At 48.8% G+C, this 24264-nt stretch overlaps 1 protein-coding gene across 9 annotated transcripts in view; it reads left to right on the top strand.

Annotated features, from left to right (window-relative positions):
• The window catches only part of LOC147097543 (EVI5-like protein), a 330047-nt gene that overhangs the window by 208062 nt on the left and 97721 nt on the right, over positions 1-24264 (top strand). For 6 of the 9 annotated variants that reach the window (XM_085971478.1, XM_085971482.1, XM_085971475.1 and 3 more), the window contains 3 exons: positions 15948-16076; positions 23461-23601; positions 23836-24039. In XM_085971478.1, the coding sequence (XP_085827604.1) occupies positions 15948-16076; positions 23461-23601; positions 23836-24039 (474 nt within the window). The remainder of the gene's footprint in view (positions 1-15947; positions 16077-23460; positions 23602-23835; positions 24040-24264) is intronic. The other 3 variants (XM_085971479.1, XM_085971483.1, XM_085971476.1) reach the window with 1 other exon arrangement.

Raw genomic sequence — 24264 nt, 5'->3', positions numbered from 1 at the left:
GGATAACGCGGTGTGGGGAGGGAGGAGGATAACGCGGTGTGGGGAGGGAGGAGGATAACGCGGTGTGGGGAGGGAGGAGGATAACGCGGTGTGGGGAGGGAGGAGGATAACGCGGTGTGGGGAGGGAGGAGGATAACGCGGTGTGGGGAGGGAGGAGGATAACGCGGTGTGGGGAGGGAGGAGGATAACGCGGTGTGGGGAGGGAGGAGGATAACGCGGTGTGGGGAGGGAGGAGGATAACGCGGTGTGGGGAGGGAGGAGGATAACGCGGTGTGGGGAGGGAGGAGGATAACGCGGTGTGGGGAGGGAGGATGGAATAACGTGGTGTGGGGAGGGAGGAGGATAACGCGGTGTGGGGAGGGAGGAGGATAACGTGGTGTGGGGAGGATGGGATAACGCGGTGTGGGGAGGGAGGAGGATAACGCGGCGTGGGGAGGGAGGAGGATAACGCGGTGTGGGGAGGGAGGATGGAATAACGTGGTGTGGGGAGGGAGGATGGGATAACGTGGTGTGGGGAGGGAGGAGGATAACGTGGCGTGGGGAGGGAGGAGGATAACGTGGCGTGGGGAGGGAGGAGGATAACGTGGTGTGGGGAGGGAGGATGGGATAACGTGGTGTGGGGAGGGAGGATGGGATAACGTGGTGTGGGGAGGGAGGAGGATAACGTGGTGTGGGGAGGGAGGATGGGATAACGTGGTGTGGGGAGGGAGGATGGGATAACGTGGTGTGGGGAGGGAGGATGGGATAACGTGGTGTGGGGAGGGAGGATGGGATAACGTGGTGTGGGGAGGGAGGAGGATAACGTGGTGTGGGGAGGGAGGATGGGATAACGTGGTGTGGGGAGGGAGGATGGGATAACGTGGTGTGGGGAGGGAGGATGGGATAACGTGGTGTGGGGAGGGAGGATGGGATAACGTGGTGTGGGGAGGGAGGAGGATAACGTGGCGTGGGGAGGGAGGAGGATAACGTGGCGTGGGGAGGGAGGAGGATAACGTGGTGTGGGGAGGGAGGAGGATAACGTGGTGTGGGGAGGGAGGAGGATAACGTGGTGTGGGGAGGGAGGAGGATAACGTGTGAGGAGGGAGGAGGATAACGTGGTGTGGGGAGGGAGGAGGATAACGTGTGAGGAGGGAGGAGTATAACGTGGTGTGGGGAGGGAGGGGGATAACGTGGTGTGGGGAGGGAGGAGGATAACGCGGTGTGGGGAGGGAGGAGGATAACGCGGTGTGGGGAGGGAGGAGGATAACGCGGTGTGGGGAGGGAGGAGGATAACGCGGTGTGGGGAGGGAGGATGGAGTAACGTGTGCGGAGGGAGGAGGATAACGTGGTGTGGGGAGGGAGGAGGATAACGTGGTGTGGGGAGGGAGGAGGATAACGTGGTGTGGGGAGGAAGGATGGAGTAACGTGGTGTGAGAAGGGAATGGAGTAACGTGGTGTGAGAAGGGAGGAGGATAACGTGGTGTGGGGAGGGAGGAGGATAACGTGGTGTGGGGAGGAAGGATGGAGTAACGTGGTGTGAGAAGGGAGGAGGATAACGTGGCGTGGGGAGGGAGGATAGGATAACGCGGTGTGGGGAGGAAGGATGGAGTAACGTGGTGTGGGGAGGGAGGAGGATAACGTGGGAGGAGGATAACGTGTTTTAGGGAGGATAGGATAATGTGGTGTGGGGAGGGAGGATAGGATAACGTGGTGTGGGGAGGGAGGAGGATAACGTGGTGTGGGGAGGGAGGAGGATAACGTGGTGTGGGGAGGGAGGATGGGATAACGTGGTGTGGGGAGGGAGGATGGGATAACGTGTGGGGAGGGAGGAGGATAACGTGGTGTGGGGAGGGAGGAGGATAACGTGGTGTGGGGAGGGAGGATGGGATAACGTGGTGTGGGGAGGGACGATGGGATAACGTGTGGGGAGGGAGGAGGATAACGTGGTGTGGGGAGGGAGGAGGATAGCGTGGTGTGGGGAGGGAGGAGGATAACGTGGTGTGGGGAGGGAGGAGGATAACGTGGTGTGGGGAGGGAGGAGGATAACGTGGTGTGGGGAGGGAGGAGGATAACGTGGTGTGGGGAGGGAGGAGGATAACGTGTGGGGAGGGAGGAGGATAACGGAGTGTGGGGAGGGAGGAGGATAACGCGGCGTGAGGAGGGAGGAGGATAACGCGGTGTGGGGAGGGAGGAGGATAACGTGTGGTGTGGGGAGGGAGGATGGGATAACGTGTGGTGTAGGGAGGGAGGATGGGATAACGTGTGGGGAGGGAGGATGGGATAACGTGTGGTGTAGGGAGGGAGGAGGATCACGTGTGGGGAGGGAGGATGGGATAACGTGTGGTGTGGGGAGGGAGGATGGGATAACGTGTGGTGTGGGGAGGGAGGATGGGATAACGTGTGGTGTAGGGAGGGAGGAGGATAACGTGTGGGGAGGGAGGATGGGATAACGTTCAGGGAGCTAAGATTTACATTTCTAGGGACTCTGGAGCCTTTGGGGCAACAACAATAGCCAGTTTATATATAAAATCTCGTTCCCAAGGCACTTCACAGGAGCGTTATAAAACAAAATGTGACATCGAGCCACATGAGATATTAGGGCAGAGGAGCAAAAGCTTGGTCAAATCGGCAGATTTTAAGGAGCGTCTTAAAGGAGCTAGAGAGGCTTAGGGAGGGAATTCCAGGGCTTGGGGCCTTCCCGGCTGAAGGCATGGCCACCAATAGTTGAGCGATTAAAATCAGGGATGTTCAAGAGGCCAGAATTAGAGGAGCGCAGAGATATCTGAGGGTTATTACATAATACAAGATCTAAAATAGCCTGTACCCTGGTTGGTTCCATGACATATTGTTCTGGGAAACTGTCCCAAATGCGTTCCATGAACTCGTCCTCCAGTCTACCTTTGCCAATTTGATTTGTCCAGTCTATATGAAGATTAAAGTCCCCCAAGATTATTGCATTACCTTTGTTACAAGCTCCTACTGTTTCTTGATTAATATTCTGTCCAAGGGCATAGCTACTGTTAGCGGGCCTGTATATTACTCATACCAGTGTTTTCTGCCCCTTGTTATTCCTTATCTCCACCCATACTGATTCTACTTCCTGATCTTCCGAGCCGAGATCCTTTCTTGCTACTGTCCTTTTGTCATCCTTTATTATCAGGGCTACTCCCCCTCCTTTACCATTCTGCCTGTCTTTTCAAAACGTCAAGTACCCTGGAACATTTAGTTCCCAACCTTGGCCACCTTGCAACCATGTCTCTGTAATGGCTATTAGATCAAACCCATTTATCTCTATTTGTGCCATTAGTTTGTCTTGTTACGAATGCTTCGTGCATTCAGATAGAGCATTGCATTTAATTGAAGATCTATTGTCTGCTCCCAGGCCCATGAGCTAGGGTGACCAAGGGCAGTCAGAAATTCATCATCTTTCCTCAGCTGGCTAACTAATATTCATATCCACTGGTGATGATTCTATTCTTGTGGGCACTGCAGGCACAGGGCATCCTCCTGAGAGAGGGGATAGTTCGCTTTAGTTGACAGTCTTGCTGCAAACCTCTGCAGGAATGGTGCCGACACCACGCCTCTGCTTCCATGGATCAGAATTAACAGGAAAAGGGGAGCAGTGAGGCAGGCAGTTTTCAAATAAATGATTGAGAGAGACAGATCTTGGCCTGGAGCTGGAAGCTAAAATGCAGGAGGCCAGTTTTGCAGTTAGAAATAGTCTGGGAAAGGTTTGCTAAAAACGAGTAAATCGGCCCACGAAAGGGACAGGGTTCATTATTTCTTTTCAAGAACGGGAGTGAGTTGAGTAGAACTTGCTGTCAGAAATAAAGCAGTTTATCAATTCGCATTTGGCCTTGTTTCAGTTCGCCTTCGACACGATCACAAGAAGGTCACACTGTTGTAGCCTGGGTTACGGTATCATATTGTTAGATAGTGGGCAGTACAGACACACTCCTGAACGTTAGACGTAGTGGAGACTGAGGGAGCGGTAAAGATACTGAAGTATTTTGCCTCAGTTTTCACACAATAAGAGATACTGAGACTGTAGAACCTCCAAAAGTAGGTGTCGAGCAATTAGTGGAGGTTCCCCACTAGTCAAAAAAGGTGGTAGAGAGAAAACGGGGAATTACAGACCGGTAAGCCTGACATCGGTAGTGGGGAAAATGCTAGAGTCCATTATAAAAGATGTAATAGCAGAGCACTTGGAAAACAGTGACAGGATTGGACAAAGTCAGCATGCATTTACAAAGGGTAAATCGTGCTTGACTAATCTACTGGAATTTTTTGAGGATGTAACTGGTAGAATAGATAAGGGAGAACCAGTGGATGTGGTGTATTTGGACTTTCAAAAGGCTTTCGATAAGGTCCCGCATAAGAGAGTAGCGTGCAAAGTTAAAGCACATGGGATTGGGGGTAAGGTACTGACTTGGATAGAGAACTGGTTGGCAGACAGGAAGCAAAGAGTTGGAATAAACGGGTCTTTCTCCGAGTGGCAGGCAGTGACTAGTGGGGTACCGCAGGGATCGGTGCTAGGACCCCAGTTATTCACAATATATATTAATGATCTAGATGAGGGAACTAGATGTAATATCTCCAAGTTTGCAGATGACACAAAGCTGGGTGGGCGTGTGTGCTGTGAGGAGGATGCCGAGAAACTCCAGTATGATTTGGACAGGTTGGGTGATTGGGCAGATGCTTGGCAGATGCAGTATAATGTGGATAAATGCGAGGTTATCCACTTTGGTGGCAAAAACAGGAAGGCAGATTATTATCTGAATGGCAATAGATTGGGAGAAGGGGAAGTGCAACAAGACCTGGGTGTCCTTGTGCACCAGTCGCTGAAGGTAAGCATGCAGGTGCAGCAGGCGGTTAAGAAGGCAAATGGCATGTTGGCCTTCATAGCGAGAGGATTCGAGTACAGGAGCAAGGATGTCTTGCTGCAGTTGTACAGGGCCTTGGTGAGACCACACCTTGAGTATTGTGTGCAGTTTTGGTCGCCTTATCTGAGGAAGGATGTTCTTGCCATGGAGGGAGTGCAGCGAAGATTCACCAGACTGATACCTGGGATGGCAGGAATGACGAATGAGGAGAGATTCGGTCGATTGGGCTTATTCGCTGGAGTTTAGAAGAATGAGAGGGGATGTCATTGAAACTTATAAAATTCTAACAGGACTAGACAGACTAGATGCAGGAAGGATGTTCCTGATGGCCGGGGAGTCCAGAACCAAGGGTCACAGTCTAAGGATAAGGGGTAAGCCATTTAGGACAGAGATGAGGAGGAATTTCTTCACCAGAGAGTGGTGAACCTGTGGAATTCTCTACCACAGAAGGCAGTGGAGGCCAATTCATTAAATATATTCAAGAAGGAGTTGGATATATTTCTTAAGGCTAAAGGGATATGGGGAGAAGGCAGGGACAGGGCACTGAATTTGGAAGATCAGCCATGATCTCATTGAATGGCGGAGCAGGCTCGAGGGGCCGAATGGCCGACTCCTGCTCCTATCTTCTATGTTTCTATGTTTATCATTCAGATATGCTATTCGAGTTATCCAGACTTAAGGTAGACACATCATCACGGACCTGATGGTTTACCTCCAATGATCCTGAGGGAAGAGATAGCTCAGGCTCTGACTATAATTTTCCAAAATTCCGTGGGCAAAATAAATGAGGACTGGAGGGTGGGAACTCTGTGGGCAGAATAAATACTAACTGAGGACTGGAGGATGGGAAATATGACTGTTCTTTGAAAAAGGAGACTGGGAAAGCCAGCGAGTAACAGACTAGTGAGTTTTAGTTCATGTGTTATACCAGAGTATTAAATGGCATGGGATTACCAACTGCTTGGAGAAACATACGTTAATTAAGGCCTAGTCATTAACATTGTTAAAGGTAGGTTGTGCATAATCAGTCATTTCAAATGCAAAATACTGCGGATGCTGGAAATCTGAAATAAAAACAGAAAATGCTGGAAATACTCAGCAGGTCAGGCAGCATCTGGGGAGAGAGAAACAGTTAACGTTTCAGGTCGCTGACCCTTCGTCAGATCTGGAATTCTTGGTAGAAATATAAGAGGATATGTTAGAGAGGAATCGGGTGTGGATTTTGAGAAGGCATTTGATAAAGGTAGCACACACAATACCCTCTGGTTGTTGAGGCTTGTTGGAACTGAGAAACTGACAAGCACATAAGTGAACCACACGCACAGGGTGGTTCTATTGGAATTGTGTGCCTTGGTGCCCAGGCCTGTAACTGGGAATTAAACAGACAAGCCTCGTCTGGGACAGTATCGCTGGTTTTTGTTTTTGATTGAATTAAGGGGGCAGCTGAGAGTCTGAAAGAAGATCGAACTCTCATTTGTTGTCAGTCTTGCTTTAGCTTGTATAAGACCTTAAAGCTCCAATTGGCATGTTGGCTGCAGTTTTGGGCACCCCATTTTAGGAAGAAAGTAAAAGCAATGGAAGAAGTATAGAGTAGGTTAGCTAACATCTTACCAGTCTTGAGGGGTTACAGTTATGAAGCGAGACCAGAAACTGGGGCTTTCCTCACTAGACCTCCCCCCCTCACCCCCCCCCCCCTTCCATCCTCACTACTGCACTCAAAGAAGACAGCTTTTCCCCCACTACAAGGACCCCTCGAGAAAGACTACCAAACCAAGAGATCGACCACCTGACAGCCACACTGTACTTCCAGGATGGTGGTCTGCATAAAGGAAAACACAGAAGTTTGCTGAAGTTTCATAGGACAAAGGCAGACTGAGTGGGAAAGCTAGTGCATGACGAACTTGAAGAACAATGTACTGCAGTGGCATCCTCTACAAATAAATAGAAAGCACCCGCCCCTTCACGGACCCTAATTAAATATTTAAACACTCATCCAACACTTATCCCACCTGAGCAGAAAACTGACAGGACTACAACAGTAATTTACATCAACAACAACTTGTATTATATAGCACCTTCAACGTCGTAAAATGCCCCAAGGTACTTCACAGGAGTGTTATAAAACAAAATTTGACACCGAGCCACAAAAGGAAAATGAGGGCAGATGCTTGATCAAAGAGGTAGGTTTTAAGTAATGTCTTAAAGGAGGAAAGAGCGGCGGAGAGGTTTAGGGAGGGAATTTCAGAGCTTTAGGCAGCTGAAGGCATAGCCAGTAATGGTTGAACGATTAAAATCAGGGATGCTCAAGAGGCCAGAATTAGAGGAGCGCAGATATCTCGGAGGGTTGTGGGCTAGAGGCGATAGAGATGGGGAGGAACGAAGCCATGGTGAGATTTGAAAACAAGAATGAGAATTTTTAAATCGAGGCTTGCTGAACAGGTAGCCAATATAGGTCAGCGAGCACAGCGTGATGGGTGAACGGGACTTGGTGCGAGTTAGGGACACGGGCAGCTGAGTTTTGATGACCTCGATTACGTAGGGTAGAACGTGGGAGGCCAGCCAGGAGTGTGTTGGAATAGTCAAGTCTAGAGGTAACAAAGGCATAGATGAGGGTTTCAGCAGCAGATGAGCTGAGAAACCATTGCAGGTGATTCTTTGGCTATGATTAGATAGATAAGAATGGAACCAGGCGAGTGCAGTCCCACCCAGCTGGACGACGGTGGAGAGGCGTTGGAGGAGGATGGAGTGGTCAACGTGTCAAAGGCTGCAGACAGGTCGAGAAGGACGAGGAGGGACAGTTTACCTTTATCACAGTCACATAGGATGTCATTGTGACTGAGGAGAGCCATTTCAGTACTGTGGCAGGGGTGGAAACCTGATTGGAGGGATTCAAACATGGAGTTCCGGGAAAGATGGCACAGAGTTGGGAGGCGACAACACGTTCAAGGAATAACAACAGAAAATGCTGGAAAAACTCAGCAAGTCAGGCAACATCCGTGGAGAGAAATTTGAGTTGACGTTTCGGTTTGACCCTTCTTCAAAACTGGAGAGAAAAGGAACTAGATCGAAGGCAGGGCTGCGATCGGACAAAAGAATTAAAGAACCAAAAGAAGTAAAAGAGATTAGAAGCTAGACGAGATGGTAATAGGCTGTGATTAGGTGTAAAGTGTACTGGCAGGGCAAAAGATAGCTGCCAGGTGCGAGAGAGAAACAAAAGGAAAGGGGGGGGAGGGGGGAAAGGAAAGGAGTGGAAAAATATAAGTGAAAATGAAATAGGGCGCGAGGTTATGATCTGAAATTGTTGAACTCGATATTGAGACCGGAAGGCTGCAGACTGCCTAATCGGAAGATGAGGTGCTGTTCCTCGAGTTTACGTTGAGCTTCCGTGGAACAGTACAAGAGGCCAAGGACGGTGAGGTCCGAGTGGGAATGGAGCGGTGAATTGAAATGACAGGCGACCGGAAGCTCGGGGTCACCCTTACGGACTGAACGGAGGTGTTCCGCAAAGCGGTCACCCAATCTGCGTTTGGTCTCCCCAGTGTAGAGGAGACCGCATCGTGAGCAGCGAATACAGTATACTAGATTGCGAGAAGTACAAGTAAATCGCTGTTTCACCTGGAAGGGGTGTTTGGGGCCCTGGACAGTGGGGAGGGGGGAGGTATAGGGGCAGGTGTTACATCTCCGCTTGCACGGGAAGGTGCCAGGCGAAGGGGAAGGGCTGTTTGGGGTGATAGAGGAGTGGACTAGGGTGTCTCGGAGAGAGCGGTCCCTGCGGAATGCTGAAAGGGGAGGGGGAGGGGAAGATACGTTTGGTGGTGGGATCACTTTGGAGGTAGCGGAAATGCCGGAGGATGATCCGTTGAATGTGGAGGCTGGTGGGGTGAAAGGTGAGGACAAGGGGAACCCTATCGTGGTTCCGGGAGGGAGGGGCAGGGGTGAGGGCAGAGGTGCGGGAGATAGAACTGACACGGTCGAGGGCAGTGTCAACCACGGTAGAGGGGAATCCTCGGTTGCGGAAAAAGGAAGACATGTCTGAAGCACTGGTGTGGAAGGTGGCATCGTCGGAGCAGATACGGCGGAGGCGGAGAAACTGGGAGAATGGAATAGAGTCCTTACAGGAAGCGGGGTGGGAGGAAGTGTAGTCCAGGTAGCTGTGGGAGTCAGTGGGCTTGTAGTAAATATTGGTCGATAACCTATCCCCAGAGATGGAGATGGAGAAGTCGAGGAAGGGAAGGGAAGAGTCAGAGATGGACCATGTGAAGGTGAGGGAAGGGTGGAAATTGGAGGCAAAGTGAATGAAATTGTCAAGTTCGGGGCGAGAGCAGGAAACGGCACCGATACAGTCATCAATGTATCGGAAAAAGAGGTGAGGGAGGGGACCCGAGTAGGACTGGAACAAAGATTGTTCCACATAGCCCACGAAAAGGCAGGCATAGCTAGGACCCATGCGGGTACCCATGGCAACACCTTTGATTTGGAGGAAATGAGTGGAGTTAAAGGAGAAGTTGTTCAATGTGAGAACAAGTTCAGCCAGGCGGAGGAGGGTCGTGGTGGATGGGGACTGGTCGGGCCTCTGTTCGAGGAAGAAGCGGAGTGCCCTCAGGCCATCCGGGTGGGGGATGGAGGTGTAGAGGGATTGTACGTCCATGGTGAAAAGGAAGCGGTTGGGGCCAGGAAACTGGAAACTGTTAAAGTGGCGGAGGGCGTCCGAAGAGTCGCGGATGTAGGTGGGAAGAGACTGGACAAGGGGAGAAAAGATAGTCAAGATAGGAAGAGATAAGTTCCGTAGGGCAAGAACAGGCTGAAACGATGGGTCTACCAGGGCAGTCCTGTTTGTGGATCTTGGGAAGGAGGTAGAAGCGGGCTGTGCGGGGTTGGGGAACTATGAGGTTGGTGGCAGCGGGGGGAAGATCTCCAGAGGAGATGAGGTCAGTGACAGTCTTGGAAACGGTGGTTTGATGTTCGGTAGTGGGGTCATGGTCCAGGTGGAGGTAGGAGCAGGTGTCGGAGAGTTGGCGTTCAGCTTCCGCTAGGTAGAGGTCAGTACGCCAAACAACAACAGCACCACCCTTGTCAGCGGGTTTAATGACAATGTCAGGGTTGGATCTAAGAGAATGGAGTGCTGCAAGTTCAGAGGGAGGTAGGTTGGAGTGAGTGAGGGGAGCAGAGAAATGGAGACGGCCGATGTCACGGCGGCAGTTAGCGATGAAAAGATCTAGAGAGGGTAAGAGGCCAGGGGGAGGGGTCCAGGTAGAATGGGAATTCTGCAAGCGGGAGAAAGGGCCAGTTGTGCGGGGGGAGGACTCCTGGCCAAAGAAGTGGGCACGGAGACGAAGGCGGCGGAAAAAGAGCTCAGCATCGTGCCGAGCTCGAAATTCATTGAGGTGGGGGCGTAAGGGGATGAAGCTCAGGCCTTTGCTGAGGACTGATCGTTCAGGGTCAGAGAGTGGAAGGTCAGAGGGGATAGTGAACACACGGCAGGGGGTGAGATTGGGAGAAGGGGGTTCAGAGGAAAGTGATGGGGAAGAAGGTTCCGGAGGGGCGTTGGTGTCCAAGAGTTGATGAAGCTTGCGATCCTTGACATCGGAAAGGAAGAAGAAAAGTTTTTTGTTGAAGCGTCGGATGAGTCGAAGGATGAAGTGGAACTGAGGACCCGGGCAGCTTTGAGATAGAGTGCGCCGGTGTTGCTGAAGAGAGAAGTCGAGTGTGTTCATGTGGCGCCGCATGGCGTTGAGCGTGGATCTCAGGATGCGGCGAGAGCAGTAGTTCGAGGAACGATGAATATCTTGGAGATATTTGTAATCCTGGGTGGATCCGAAGCACGAAGGGTGGAAGTTTAGTTGGAATCCACGTGGAGTAAGTCGGAACCGGAGACCTCTGCCCTCACCCCTGCCCCTCCCTCCCGGAACCACGATAGGGTTCCCCTTGTCCTCACCTTTCACCCCACCAGCCTCCACATTCAACGGATCATCCTCCGGCATTTCCGCTACCTCCAAAGTGATCCCACCACCAAACGTATCTTCCCCTCCCCTCCCCTTTCAGCATTCCGCAGGGACCGCTCTCTCCGAGACACCCTAGTCCACTCCTCTATCACCCCAAACAGCCCTTCCCCTTCGCCTGGCACCTTCCCGTGCAAGCGGAGGAGATGTAACACCTGCCCCTATACCTCCCCCCTCCCCACTGTCCAGGGCCCCAAACACCCCTTCCAGGTGAAACAGCGATTTACTTGTACTTCTCGCAATCTAGTATACTGTATTCGCTGCTCACGATGCGGTCTCCTCTACATTGGGGAGACCAAACGCAGATTGGGTGACCGCTTTGCGGAACACCTCCGTTCAGTCCGTAAGGGTGACCCCGAGCTTCCGGTCGCCTGTCATTTCAATTCACCGCTCCATTCCCACTCGGACCTCACCGTCCTTGGCCTCTTGTACTGTTCCACGGAAGCTCAACGTAAACTCGAGGAACAGCACCTCATCTTCCGATTAGGCAGTCTGCAGCCTTCCGGTCTCAATATCGAGTTCAACAATTTCAGATCATAACCTCGGCCCCTATTTCATTTTCACTTATATTTTTCCACTCCTTTCCTTTCCCCCCCCCCCCCCTTTCCTTTTGTTTCTCTCTCGCACCTGGCAGCTATCTTTTGCCCTGCCAGTACACTTTACACCTAATCACAGCCTATTACCATCTCGTCTAGCTTCTAATCTCTTTTACTTCTTTTGGTTCTTTAATTCTTTTGTCCGATCGCAGCCCTGCCTTCGATCTAGTTCCTTTTCTCTCCAGTTTTGAAGAAGGGTCAAACCCGAAACGTCAACTCAAATTTCTCTCCACGGATGTTGCCTGACTTGCTGAGTTTTTCCAGCATTTTCTGTTGTTATTTCGGATTTCCAACATCTGCAGTATTTTGCTATCGTAACACGTTCAAGGACTTTGGAGAGCAAAGGAAGGTTGGAGATGGCAGGGGGGTGGGCAGGCAGTTTGCAAGCACAGAGGGGTCAAGGGCTTGTTTTTTGAGGAGAGGAGTGATGACGGCAGATTTGAAGGAGAGGGGGACAGTACCCGAGGAGAGAGAACTGTTAATATAAGCTAACATGGGAGCCAGAAAAGGAAGTTGGGTGGTCGTCAGTTTAGTGGGAATAGGGTCGAGGGAGCAGGAACTGGACAAGATGAGTGCGGAGAGGTCATGAGGGAAGTTTGGAGAGAAACTGAAGAAAGGTGAGAGTTCAGGGCTAGGGCAGGGGGAAACCTTAGAGAAACTTTGGCCCAGTGGGATAGGGGAAGGAACGGAAGTGGCAGAGGCAGCTGATCGATGGTCTCAATCTTAGAAACAAAGTCCAGAACATGAGTCGGCCATTCAGCTCCTCGAGTTGGCTCCGGCATTCTATTAGATCATGGTTGATCTGTACCACAACTCCATTCACCCGCAGACTGCCTTTAAGAAGTGGAGGCTAGCTTTAATTGGAGCTAGCCTTGCACGGATGCACATTGCGATCCCTGCGCCTGTTTTTGGGGCATCAAATTTTTAGCCCAGTGTGCTATGGAAATGAAAATTAACTCTGAATTCTTAAATAAAGAAGAATGGAAGGAATTTTTGATTTTGTTGTTGCATCATGTTGCTGTTGTGGAACCAACCAGGGAGCAGGCTATTTTAGATCTGGTAATGTGTTACAAGACCAGATTAATTAATGATATTGTAAAGGATCCTCTAGGGAAGAGTGATCATAGCATGATTGAATTTCAAATTCAGTTTGAGGGTGAAAAACTTGTGTCTGAAACTAGTGCCCTAAACTTAAATAAAGGCAATTACAAAGGTATGAAGACAGAGTTGGCTAAAGTGGACTGGGAAAATAGATTAAAGGGTAAGACAGTAGATAAGCAGTGGCAGACATTTAAGGAGATATTTCATAACTCTCAGCAAAGGTTTATTCCAGCGAGAGAGAAAGAGACTCTACGAGAAGGTTGAACCATCCGTGGCTAACTAAGGAAGTTAAGGAGGGTATCATATTGAAGGAAAAGGCGTATAATGTTGCACAGATTAGTGGTAGGCCAGAGAATTGGGAAATTTTTAGAAACCAGCAAAGGATGACACAAAAATAATAGAGGGAGAAGATAGATTGAGAGTCAACGAGCAAAAAAATATAAAAACAGACAGTAAGAGCTTCTACAGGTATATAAAAAGGAAGAGAGTAGCTAAAGTCAATGTTGGTCCCTTAGAGGATGAGACTGGGGAATTAATAATAGGAAACTGGGAAATGGCAGAGACTTTGAACAAATATTTTGTATCGGTCTTCATGGTAGAAGACACTAAAAGCATCCCAATAATCGATAATCAAGGGGCTATAGGGAGGGAGGAACTTAAAATTACCACTATCACTAGCGAAAAAGTGCTAGGCAAACTAATGGGGCTAAAGGCTGACAAGTCCCCTGGACCTGATGGGCTGCAACCTAGGGTTTTAAAAGAAGTGGCTGCAGGGATAGTGGATGTGTTGGTTGTAATCTTCCAAAATTCCATGGATTCTGGAGAGGTCCCAGCGGATTGGAAAACCGCAAATATAACTCCCCTATTCAAGAAAGGAGTGAGATAGAAAGCCGACAACAATCGGCCAGTTAGCCTAACATCTGTCATTGGAAAAATGCTGAAATCCATTATTAAGGAAGTAATAGCAGGACATTTAGAAAATCATAATACAATCGCAGAGTCAACATGGTTTTATGAAAGGGAAATTGTGTTTGACAAATTTGCTGGAGTTCTTTGAGGATGTAACGAGCAGGGTGGATAAAGGGGAACCAGTAGATGTAGTGTATTTGGATTTCCAGAAGGCATTCGATAAGGTGCCGCATAAAAGGTTACTGCACAAGATAAGAGCTCACGGTGTTGGGGGTAATATATTAGCATGGATAGAGGATTGGCTAACTAACAGAAAACAGAGAGTCGGGATATATGGGTCATTTTCACGTTGGCAAACTAGCTACAGTAGTGGGCTGCCACAGGAATCGGTGTTGAGGCCTCAACTATTTACAATCTATATTAATGGCTTGGATGAAGGGACCGAGTGTACTGTTGCCAAATTTGCTGACAATACAAAGATAGGTGGTTTAGCAAGTTGTGAGGAGGACACAGAGTGTGCAAAGGGATATAGATAGGTTAAGTGAGTGGGCAAAAATTTGGCAGATGGAGGAAAATGTGAGGTTATCCACTTTGGTAGGAAGAATAAAAAAGCAAAATATTATTTAAATGTTGAGAGACTACAGAATGCTGCGGTACAGAGGGATCTGGGGGTCCTTGTACCTGAAACACAAAGTTAACAACATGCAGGTACAGTAAGTAATTAGGAAGGCAAATGGACTATTGGCCTTTATTGCAAGGGGGATGGAGTATAAAAGTAGGGAAGTCTTGCTACAACTGTGCAGGGTATTGGTGAGACCGCACCTGGAGTACTGTGCAGGGTATTGGTGAGACCACACCTGGAGTACTGTGCAGGGTATTGGTGAGACCACACCTGGAGTACTGCGTACAGTTTTGGTCTCTAAGGAAGGATATACTTGCATTGGAGGCAGTTCAGAGACGGTTCACTAGGTTGATGAGGAAAGGTTGGGTCTATACTCATTGGAGTTTAGAAGAATGAGAGGTGATCTTATTGAAACATAAGATTCTGATGGGACTTGACAGGGTAGATTTAGGGAGGATGTTTCCCCTCGTGGGGGAATCTAGAACTAGGGATCATGGTTTCAGAATAAGGGGTCGCCCATTTAAAACGAAGATGAGGAGGAATTTCTTCTGAGGGTCGTGAATCTTTGGAATTCTCTGCCCCAGAGAGCCGTGGAGGCTGGGTCATTGAATATATTCAAGGCGGAGATTGACAGATTTTTGAAAAATGGGAATCGAGGATTATGGGGAACGGGCAGGAAAGTTGAGGCCAAGATCAGATCAGCCATGAGCTAATGTAATGGCGGAGCGGGGCCGAATGGCCGACTCCTGCTCCTATTTCTTATGTTCTTTTGTTCCTATGTCATTCTTTGTCAGTCTCCAGAGACTGGTCGTGTAGGGGAACGCTCCTTCTTACCAACCATCTGCAGCCCAGAGGAATTTGACTGAAGGTTGTGTGATGGAACATAGGGAAACTCAATCTCCTGCTTTGTTGAGGCCCAAATAGATTCTTAATCAAGCCCTGCCAGCCCCACAACTACAACAGGTTGAAATATGAGCCACCAAAATCTCTCCAACAGAGAGCTGTGGAGAAAGCAAAATGAGCCTTTCAGACACTATTATCCCCCACCTCCTAAAAGAAGTCCTCAGACTAAGAGTTTTTAGGCTTGGAGGACATCAGAAATCCCCCTCTAAAGTTGGTGCAGTTGCACAGGATTCAGATTCACCCACAAGACCTAGGTGTCTTGGTCTAATTGGGATGGTTGAAAGGAACAGTTGAGCCTTGCCAGCATGTGTCACTTCATGGATCATTTCAAATAAAAACAGAAAATGCTGGAACCGCTCAGCAGGTCGGGCAGCATCTGTGGAGAGAGAAACAGAGTTAGCGCTTCAGGTCGATGACCTTTCGTTAGACTTGATCATTTCAGAATGGATCATTTCAAGCCTGCGCCTGTGAAGCTGTGCACCACTCTTACTGCCAGCCTTACCAAAGCGCTTTGGGATGTCCTGAGGTTGTGACAGGTGCTATAGAAATGCAAGTCTTTCTTCATTTTTTTCTCCCCCCCCCCCCCCCCCCCCCTTGTCCCCAATTCAGCTGTCTCTGCTGGTGCACAGATTCTTAATAAAAGCAACGGATGCATTTTACCTGCCTCTAGGCGTCAAAGGAAAGTTCAGTTTGGTGGTTCTGAAGGTTGAAGCTACTGTTAGTGAGTGAGGAAATTTCTATTGCACAGAACCCACGCCATTATTGGCACAAGTCATGAAGAAAAGGGGCTGGGGATCCAATCTGATGCTTTCATCGTGCAAAGTGTCGCTGTTTTCCATTGGGATGGATAGGGGTACAGAGTGGAAGGTGTATTGTGTTGCAACAGCCATTTTGATTGAGTCTTCGCTTTCAAAGGCCACTTTTGAAATCCTCTTCTGCTTTCTTTATCCCACAGTGTGATCATCCGCATAAAGAAGGATTGTTGATGCAGCTGAGGATGGAGCTGGAACAGTCTCGATTGAGAGAGGCCGAGACACTGACTGCACTCCGAGAGATGCAAGATAAGGTCCTGGAAATGGAAAAGGTGAGAACACAGTGCTGCCGCAGGGTTCAACCGCAAGTGGTCATTGTAAAGTGAAAACATTTTATTTCTCTGTTTTTAAAACAGAAAATGCTGGTAATACTCAGCAGGTCAGGCAGTAACAGTGGAGAGAGTCAGAGTTAACGTTTCAGGTTGATGACCTTTCATTAGAACTGCCGAAAACCTATTGAAAGCAAGGCTAAAAAGATGTTTTGAGAGTAGGATAGCAGTCATACAAAGGGGCTAGCAGGAACGCTTCAGAGTGAGGCCAAGATAGCTTCAGTCGTTGATGGAGATGAAGCCCCCAAGCTCACTGCTGGGCCTGTGGACAGGGGGCTGCTTTGAAGCTTACTGCTGCCTGGATGAAGGGAGCAGCTTTAGAAACTTGCATTTATATAGCGCCTTTCACAACCACCGGACATACGTCTCAAAGCACTTTACAGCCAATGAAGTGCTTTTGAAGTGTAGTCACTGTTGTAATGTAGGAAACGCGGCAGCCAATTTGCACACAACAAGCTCCCACAAATGTGATAATGACCAGATAATCTGTTTTAGTGATGTTGATTGAGGGGCAAATATTGGCCCCAGGACACTGGGGAGAACTCCCCATTCTCCCCTTTGAAATAGTGCCATGGGATTTTTTACATCCACCTGAGAGAGCAGATGGTGCCCTGGTTTAATGTCTCATCCGAAAGACAGCACCTCCAACAGTGCAGCACTCCCTCAGCACTGCACTGGAGTGTCAGCCTAGATTTTTGTGCTCAAGTCTCTGGAGTGGGACTTGAATCCACAACCTTCTGACTCAGAGGCGAGTGTGCTACCCAATTAACCACAGCTAACACAGGAACTGTTTGCAACTGGTTCTATTCTGGATACTGTTTAGCTCAGAAGTGAGATGTTATACTGGATTACAGTGAGATTAAGCAGTGAAGCAACTGTGAGTAGTGCCTCCAGCAGTCAGTGCCGACTCATTAACACAGCCTGACCTCATGGGAAACGCACAGTAGAACCAAAGAGTACAACCATCACGCCAGGTCAACGTGAACTCTTCCTGCAGGCTGAAGGTCAGATCCCCTTACAGGTGATTGGTTATGTGGAGACAGTGAGTTTTACAATACCCTGCAGCAGTGTCAGCTGTGGCTCAGTGAGTAGCACTCTGAGTCAGAAGGTTGTGGGTTCAAGTCCCACTCCAGAGACTTGAGCACAAAATCCAGGCTGACACTCTAGTGCAGATCTGAGGGAGCGCTACACTGTCAGAGGCGCCGTCTTTCAGATGAGACGTTAAATCGAGGCCCCGTCTGCTCTCTCTCGGGTGGATGTAAAAGATCCCATGGCACTATTTCGAACAAGAGCAGGGGAGTTATCCCCGGTGTCCTGCCCAATATTTATCCCTCAACCAGCATCACTAAAAAAACATGGTCATTATCACATTGCTGTTCAATTTAAAAAAAAATTTTATTTTTTTAAAAGTTACTTAAAAATTTTAATTTTAACACTGTACAAAATTAAAATGAGTTTTTCAGGCCCAAAGCCTTTGTTTAGCAGTCAATACACTGTTAAAACCCCAGTTAGACCTAATACTTTGGGTCTAACATTTAGTGGGGAATTTAACAGTGTAATTAGTGCGGAAAAGCCCAAGTGTTGGGTGATTACTCTGATTGCCAGCTCTGTGGGATTTGGGGGGGTGGGACGGGGACACAGCGCAGCCAGTGGAAGAGCAGTGAATGACGGACCACAACTTCAGGATTTCCGGTGCACCAAATCCCGAAGTTGCGGTCAGTCTCAAATGCGGAATGACGGCAAACGCTGCCAGTTCAGCGTCATCTGGAGCACAAATTTCAGGCCATTGAGTTTTACGATACCCTGCGCTGCAGACAGTGAGTTTTACAATACCCTGCGATGCAGACAGTGAGTTTTACAATACCCTGCGATGCAGACAGTGAGTTTTACAGTACCCTGCGATACAGACAGTGAGTTTTACAATACCCTGCGCTGCAGACAGTGAGTTTTACAGTACCCTGCGATACAGACAGTGAGTTTTACAATACCCTGCGATGCAGACAGTGAGTTTTACAATACCCTGCGCTGCAGACAGTGAGTTTTACAATACCCTGTGCTGCAGACAGTGAGTTTTACAGTACCCTGCGATACAGACAGTGAGTTTTACAATACCCTGCGATGCAGACAGTGAGTTTTACAGTACCCTGCGATAGTGAGTTTTACAATACCCTGCGATGCAGACAGTGAGTTTTACGATACCCTGCGATGGAGACAGTGAGTTTTACAATACCCTGCGATGCAGTGAGTTTTACAATACCCTGCGATGCAGTGAGTTTTACAATACCCTGCGATGCAGTGAGTTTTACAATACCCTGCGATGCAGACGGTGAGTTTTACAATACCCTGCGATGCAGTGAGTTTTACAATACCCTGCGATGCAGTCAGTGAGTTTTACAATACCCTGCGATGCAGACAGTGAGTTTTACGATACCCTGCGATGGAGACAGTGAGTTTTACAATACCCTGCGATGCAGACAGTGAGTTTTACGATACCCTGCGATGGAGACAGTGAGTTTTACAATACCCTGCGATGCAGTGAGTTTTACGATACCCTGCGCTGCAGACAGTGAGTTTTACAATACCCTGCGATGCAGTGAGTTTTACAATACCCTGCGATGCAGACGGTGAGTTTTACAATACCCTGCGATGCAGTGAGTTTTACAATACCCTGCGCTGCAGACAGTGAGTTTTACAATACCCTGCGATGCAGACAGTGAGTTTTACAGTACCCTGCGATGCAGTGAGTTTTACAGTACCCTGCGATGCAGTGAGTTTTACAGTACCCTGCGATGCAGACAGTGAGTTTTACAATACCCTGTGATGCAGACAGTGAGTTTTACAATACCCTGCGATGCAGTGAGTTTCACGATACCCTGCGATGCAGACAGAGGCCTCGATATTCACCCTCTACGACGGGCAGGAGAGGGGTTAAAAAATGGAATATGGGGAACGCGACCCCAACCTCCAGGCTCACACATGTCGCTTTTTTTACGAGAGCGGATATCATGTGTCCGAATGTCCCTCTGTTAATGGGAATGAGGCGATATGTAAAACTGGATTAAACAAGATGTAAGGAGTTATTGTTCACGTTGATGGAAGCGCACACTGTTGCCGGTGAAGGAAACGTCGGAATTTCGAACTTGAAATCTCGCTTCTCCCATTCTATTTTCCCAACCCCACCCCAGGCCCAGGTAAAGAGACAAGTTAGAGCCTGCTATTGAGCCTCACAGTTTGGTGTGGAGCCTTGGAGTAGAAGGGTTAATGGGAGTTGATATTGGCTGTGTTCACATGATTTCTGGTAAAAAGCACCAGGAAGTCGTGGTATGGGTGACACTTGAGATTTTTTTTCCTGCCACATAGTCTAAATGTACTGATTAGTGGGAGGTGTTGTGTAGAAACCACTTGTTCTACTAGGGCTCGGCTTCCAGCATTAGATTATCTGATTGCAATCACAGAACAGTGTGTGTCTGTAAAAACACCTCTTACGAGATTCACACCTGTCAACATGAGCTTGTAGAGCTAAATTTCCTTTCTGCGCTCGGCACTTCTGATTTTGTTTGTTTTGTCAGTAGCTATTAGGCTCAGGCCTTGTTCTGATACAGAAGCATTGATAAATCTAAGAGGCCAAATTTATCCAGTGAGGTTTGTGATGATAGGCACAGTACTGTCGGATATCTCCTCCAGCTGAAACATTTCCAAAATTAATTTCCCCATAGTGTGCTTTGGCTGTGTGTGTAGGGTCTGCAGCCTTCAACAATTGGGAGCTGGAAGATTGGATCCCAGCAACAGTTACAGAAAACTTTGGTTTATCCGGAAATTAACTGTCCGGAATGCTCGAGCCACCGGCAAAAATCAGGAGCCGTTTCGTTAGTTTTTTTTTCTTTTCGTTGCTTTTTTTTCCACCAGTCAGGCTCTGCAAGGTCTCGCTGAAGCTGTTGCTAAGCTACAGAGATGCTTGCAAGGTACGGCCGACTGTTTAGAAGCTGTTAGGGTTTGTTGCCAGATACGGAGCTCAAAATCTCCGTATGTTTCAACATTAGCGCTGGTTTGTCCGGCAGTTTTGATGGGACGGCAACAGGTCGGTGCCGGATATCACAAAGTTTCCTGTACTGCCAAACGCCTCCTTAAACCCCTCTGTCCAGCCAACACTCTCCTCCTTAAACCCTCTGCCCAGCCCACACTCTCCTCCTTAAACCCCTCTGCCCAGCCCACACTCTGCTCCCTAAACCCTCTGCCCGGCCCACACTCCCCCTTAAACCCTCTGCCCGGCCCACACTCTCCCCCTTAACCCCTCTGCCGGCCCACACTCTCCCCCTTAAACCCTCTGCCGGCCCACACTCTCCTCCTTAAACCCTCTGCCCGGCCCACACTCTCCTCCTTAAACCCTCTGCCCGGCCCACACGCTCCTCCTTAAACCCTCTGCCCGGCCCACACTCTTCCCCCTTAAACCCTCTGCCCGGCCCACATGCTCCTCCTTAAACCCTCTGCCCGGCCCCCACACTCCTCCTCAAACCATCTGCCCGGCCCCAACACTCTCCTCCTTAAACCCTCTGCCCGGCCCACACTCTCCTCCTTAAACCCCTCTGCCCGGCCCACACACTCCTTAAACCCCTCTGCCCAGCCCACACTCGCTCCCTCTGGTGAAGCCATAAGAAGCTCTCCTAGGGTGGGATTTAGCTGCTCGACCAGCAGTTAATAACACACCACAGCTATAATACGTGAATGAAACGAAAACCAGTTTGTGATGTGGCCAGGGCTGCACTCCAAAATTAAAATGTTGACGCATAAAACATAGTAGACAGGGGATTATAATAAGCTTGTTGCAGTAAGGGGCTATTATGATTTTTAGAGGCAGCCATAGGCCGAGTCCTCCTTGACATTTGACTAGCAACAAAGAATTCCGTTTATGGATGGATCGAACAATGAGCGTTGTTGACGGAGTGCACTATTCCAGAGTTCAGAACAATGAGCGATGTTGACGGAGTGCACTATTCCCGAGTTCAGAACAATGAGCGTTGTTGACGGAGTGCACTATTCCCGAGTTCAGAACAATGAGCGTTGTTGACGGAGTGCACTATTCCAGAGTTCAGAACAATGAGCGTTGTTGACGGAGTGCACTATTCCCGAGTTCAGAACAATGAGCGTTGTTGACGGAGTGCACTATTCCCGAGTTCAGAACAATGAGCGTTGTTGACGGAGTGCACTATTCCAGAGTTCAGAACAATGAGCGTTGTTGACGGAGTGCACTATTCCCGAGTTCAGAACAATGAGCGATGTTGACGGAGTGCACTATTCCCGAGTTCAGAACAATGAGCGATGTTGACGGAGTGCACTATTCCAGAGTTCAGAACAATGAGCGTTGTCGACGGAGTGCACTATTCCAGAGTTCAGAACAATGAGCGGTGTTGACGGAGTGCACTATTCCAGAGTTCAGAACAATGAGCGTTGTTGACGGAGTGCACTATTCCAGAGTTCAGAACAATGAGCGGTGTTGACGGAGTGCACTATTCCCGAGTTCAGAACAATGAGCGTTGTTGACGGAGTGCACTATTCCTGAGTTCAGAACAATGAGCGTTGTTGACGGAGTGCACTATTCCAGAGTTCAGAACAATGAGCGTTGTTGATGGAGTGCACTATTCCCGAGTTCAGAACAATGAGCGTTGTTGACGGAGTGCACTATTCCCGAGTTCAGAACAATGAGCGTTGTTGACGGAGTGCACTATTCCAGAGTTCAGAACAATGAGCGTTGTTGGTGGAGTGCACTATTCCCGAGTTCAGAACAATGAGCGATGTTGACGGAGTGCACTATTCCAGAGTTCAGAACAATGAGCGTTGTTGACGGAGTGCACTATTCCAGAGTTCAGAACAATGAGCGTTGTTGACGGAGTGCACTATTCCCGAGTTCAGAACAATGAGTGTTGTTGACGGAGTGCACTATTCCAGAGTTCAGAACAATGAGCGGTGTTGACGGAGTGCACTATTCCAGAGTTCAGAACAATGAGCGTTGTTGACGGAGTGCACTATTCCAGAGTTCAGAACAATGAGCGGTGTTGACGGAGTGCACTATTCCAGAGTTCAGAACAATGAGCGGTGTTGACGGAGTGCACTATTCCCGAGTTCAGAACAATGAGCGTTGTTGACGGAGTGCACTATTCCTGAGTTCAGAACAATGAGCGTTGTTGATGGAGTGCACTATTCCCGAGTTCAGAACAATGAGCGTTGTTGACGGAGTGCACTATTCCCGAGTTCAGAACAATGAGCGTTGTTGACGGAGTGCACTATTCCAGAGTTCAGAACAATGAGCGTTGTTGGTGGAGTGCACTATTCCCGAGTTCAGAACAATGAGCGATGTTGACGGAGTGCACTATTCCAGAGTTCAGAACAATGAGCGTTGTTGACGGAGTGCACTATTCCAGAGTTCAGAACAATGAGCGTTGTTGACGGAGTGCACTATTCCCGAGTTCAGAACAATGAGTGTTGTTGACGGAGTGCACTATTCCAGAGTTCAGAACAATGAGCGATGTTGACGGAGTGCACTATTCCCGAGTTCAGAACAATGAGCGTTGTTGACGGAGTGCACTATTCCAGAGTTCAGATCAATGAGCGTTGTTGGTGGAGTGCACTATTCCAGAGTTCAGAACAATGAGCGTTGTTGACGGAGTGCACTATTCCCGAGTTCAGAACAATGAGCGTTGTTGACGGAGTGCACTATTCCGGAGTTCAGAACAATGAGCGTTGTTGGTGGAGTGCACTATTCCAGAGTTCAGAACAATGAGCGTTGTTGACGGAGTGCACTATTCCAGAGTTCAGAACAATGAGCGTTGTTGGTGGAGTGCACTATTCCCGAGTTCAGAACAATGAGCGTTGTTGACGGAGTGCACTATTTCAGATTTCACAGTAGCTGCAGCATCCATTCAATTCAAATGCTGCACTGCATTAAATAACCAAGCAAATGTTTTTACCAGCTCGTCCTTCCACACGGCAACTGTTCCTTTTGGTAACTCATTTGTGGTCTATTCATAGGATGGAAGAGTGCTGGGCCGTCAGGGCAGAGGGGAGAGTGTGCGGGGCAGAGGCTAGCTGGTTCCCTGGGAGGGGGGGAAGATTGGCTGATCACGTTGCCGGAGACTGCTCATGAAGTCCCAGCCGCTGATTTAAGAATGGAAGTGGTAGAGACCTAGGAGGAGGTCACCTGCTGCTTGTGTGGTCCTGGGGTACCCAAGTTGGGGAGGAGACTTTCAGGAAAACTACCAATAACTGCTCGTGATACAGATATCTTTAGGCTGGATGGACCTTTTTGTAAGCCACCTCATATGATTAATTCTAGAGGAACAACTCGCTCCCTGATGAGAATAACGTGGCGCACTTGCAGGAGGAGCTAAAGGCACTAAAATTGCGTGAGGTCGAGGCCGTGACTTCTATGAAAGAGCTGCACCGACAGGTGAAGGATTTGGATGAGCACTGGCAGGTAAACGAGGTCCGTCCGTCTATGGTGGGACCTTCCTACTGCGTGAGCACTTGCTGTAGTCACTTCTCCATGTAATCCTGTGTTCCAGACAGTGTAAGTGCATAATTAAAGCTGCTTTTGTATTTAGAATCGGATAATGTAAAACTGCACCAGTCCAGCCGATGGCATAGTCCATATTTAACTATTATAAACTGACTTTGAGCTGCTCTCATGTTGAACATGAAATGTTTTCAGCGACATCTTGCACGAACTGGAGGTCGGTGGAAGGATTCTCCTAGGAAGAACACCACAAATGAGCTGCATAATGAGCTGATGACGGTGCGGTTTAGTGAAGCCCAAGCACAGGCCGAAATGCGAGAACTGCGGCACAGAGTACTGGAACTGGAGACCCAGGTACTGGACACAAAGCTGCAAAACAATCTCTGGCACAAAGTCCAGGTACACTAGACTGGTTAGAAACTCGATCCACAAGACCCCAGCTCCAAATAATTTGTCTGTATCTGTATTATATAGGAGCTGTCAAAACAGTAATACAAAAACAGCAATCCCTATTGTCACAGTGGGATTAGCAGGTGCAGTTTGCGGTCAGTAACTCAACAAAAAACTGAAGTGGAAAGCTAAAATCCCAGTGTCATTCTCAGAACGATGCACAATAGCATAAGC

This window comes from Somniosus microcephalus, chromosome 31 (genome assembly GCF_052327205.1).
Source record: "Somniosus microcephalus isolate GS21.2 chromosome 31, FLI_Smic_1.0, whole genome shotgun sequence".
Lineage (NCBI taxonomy): Eukaryota > Metazoa > Chordata > Chondrichthyes > Squaliformes > Somniosidae > Somniosus > Somniosus microcephalus.
This window is presented reverse-complemented; position numbering and strand designations above follow the sequence as displayed.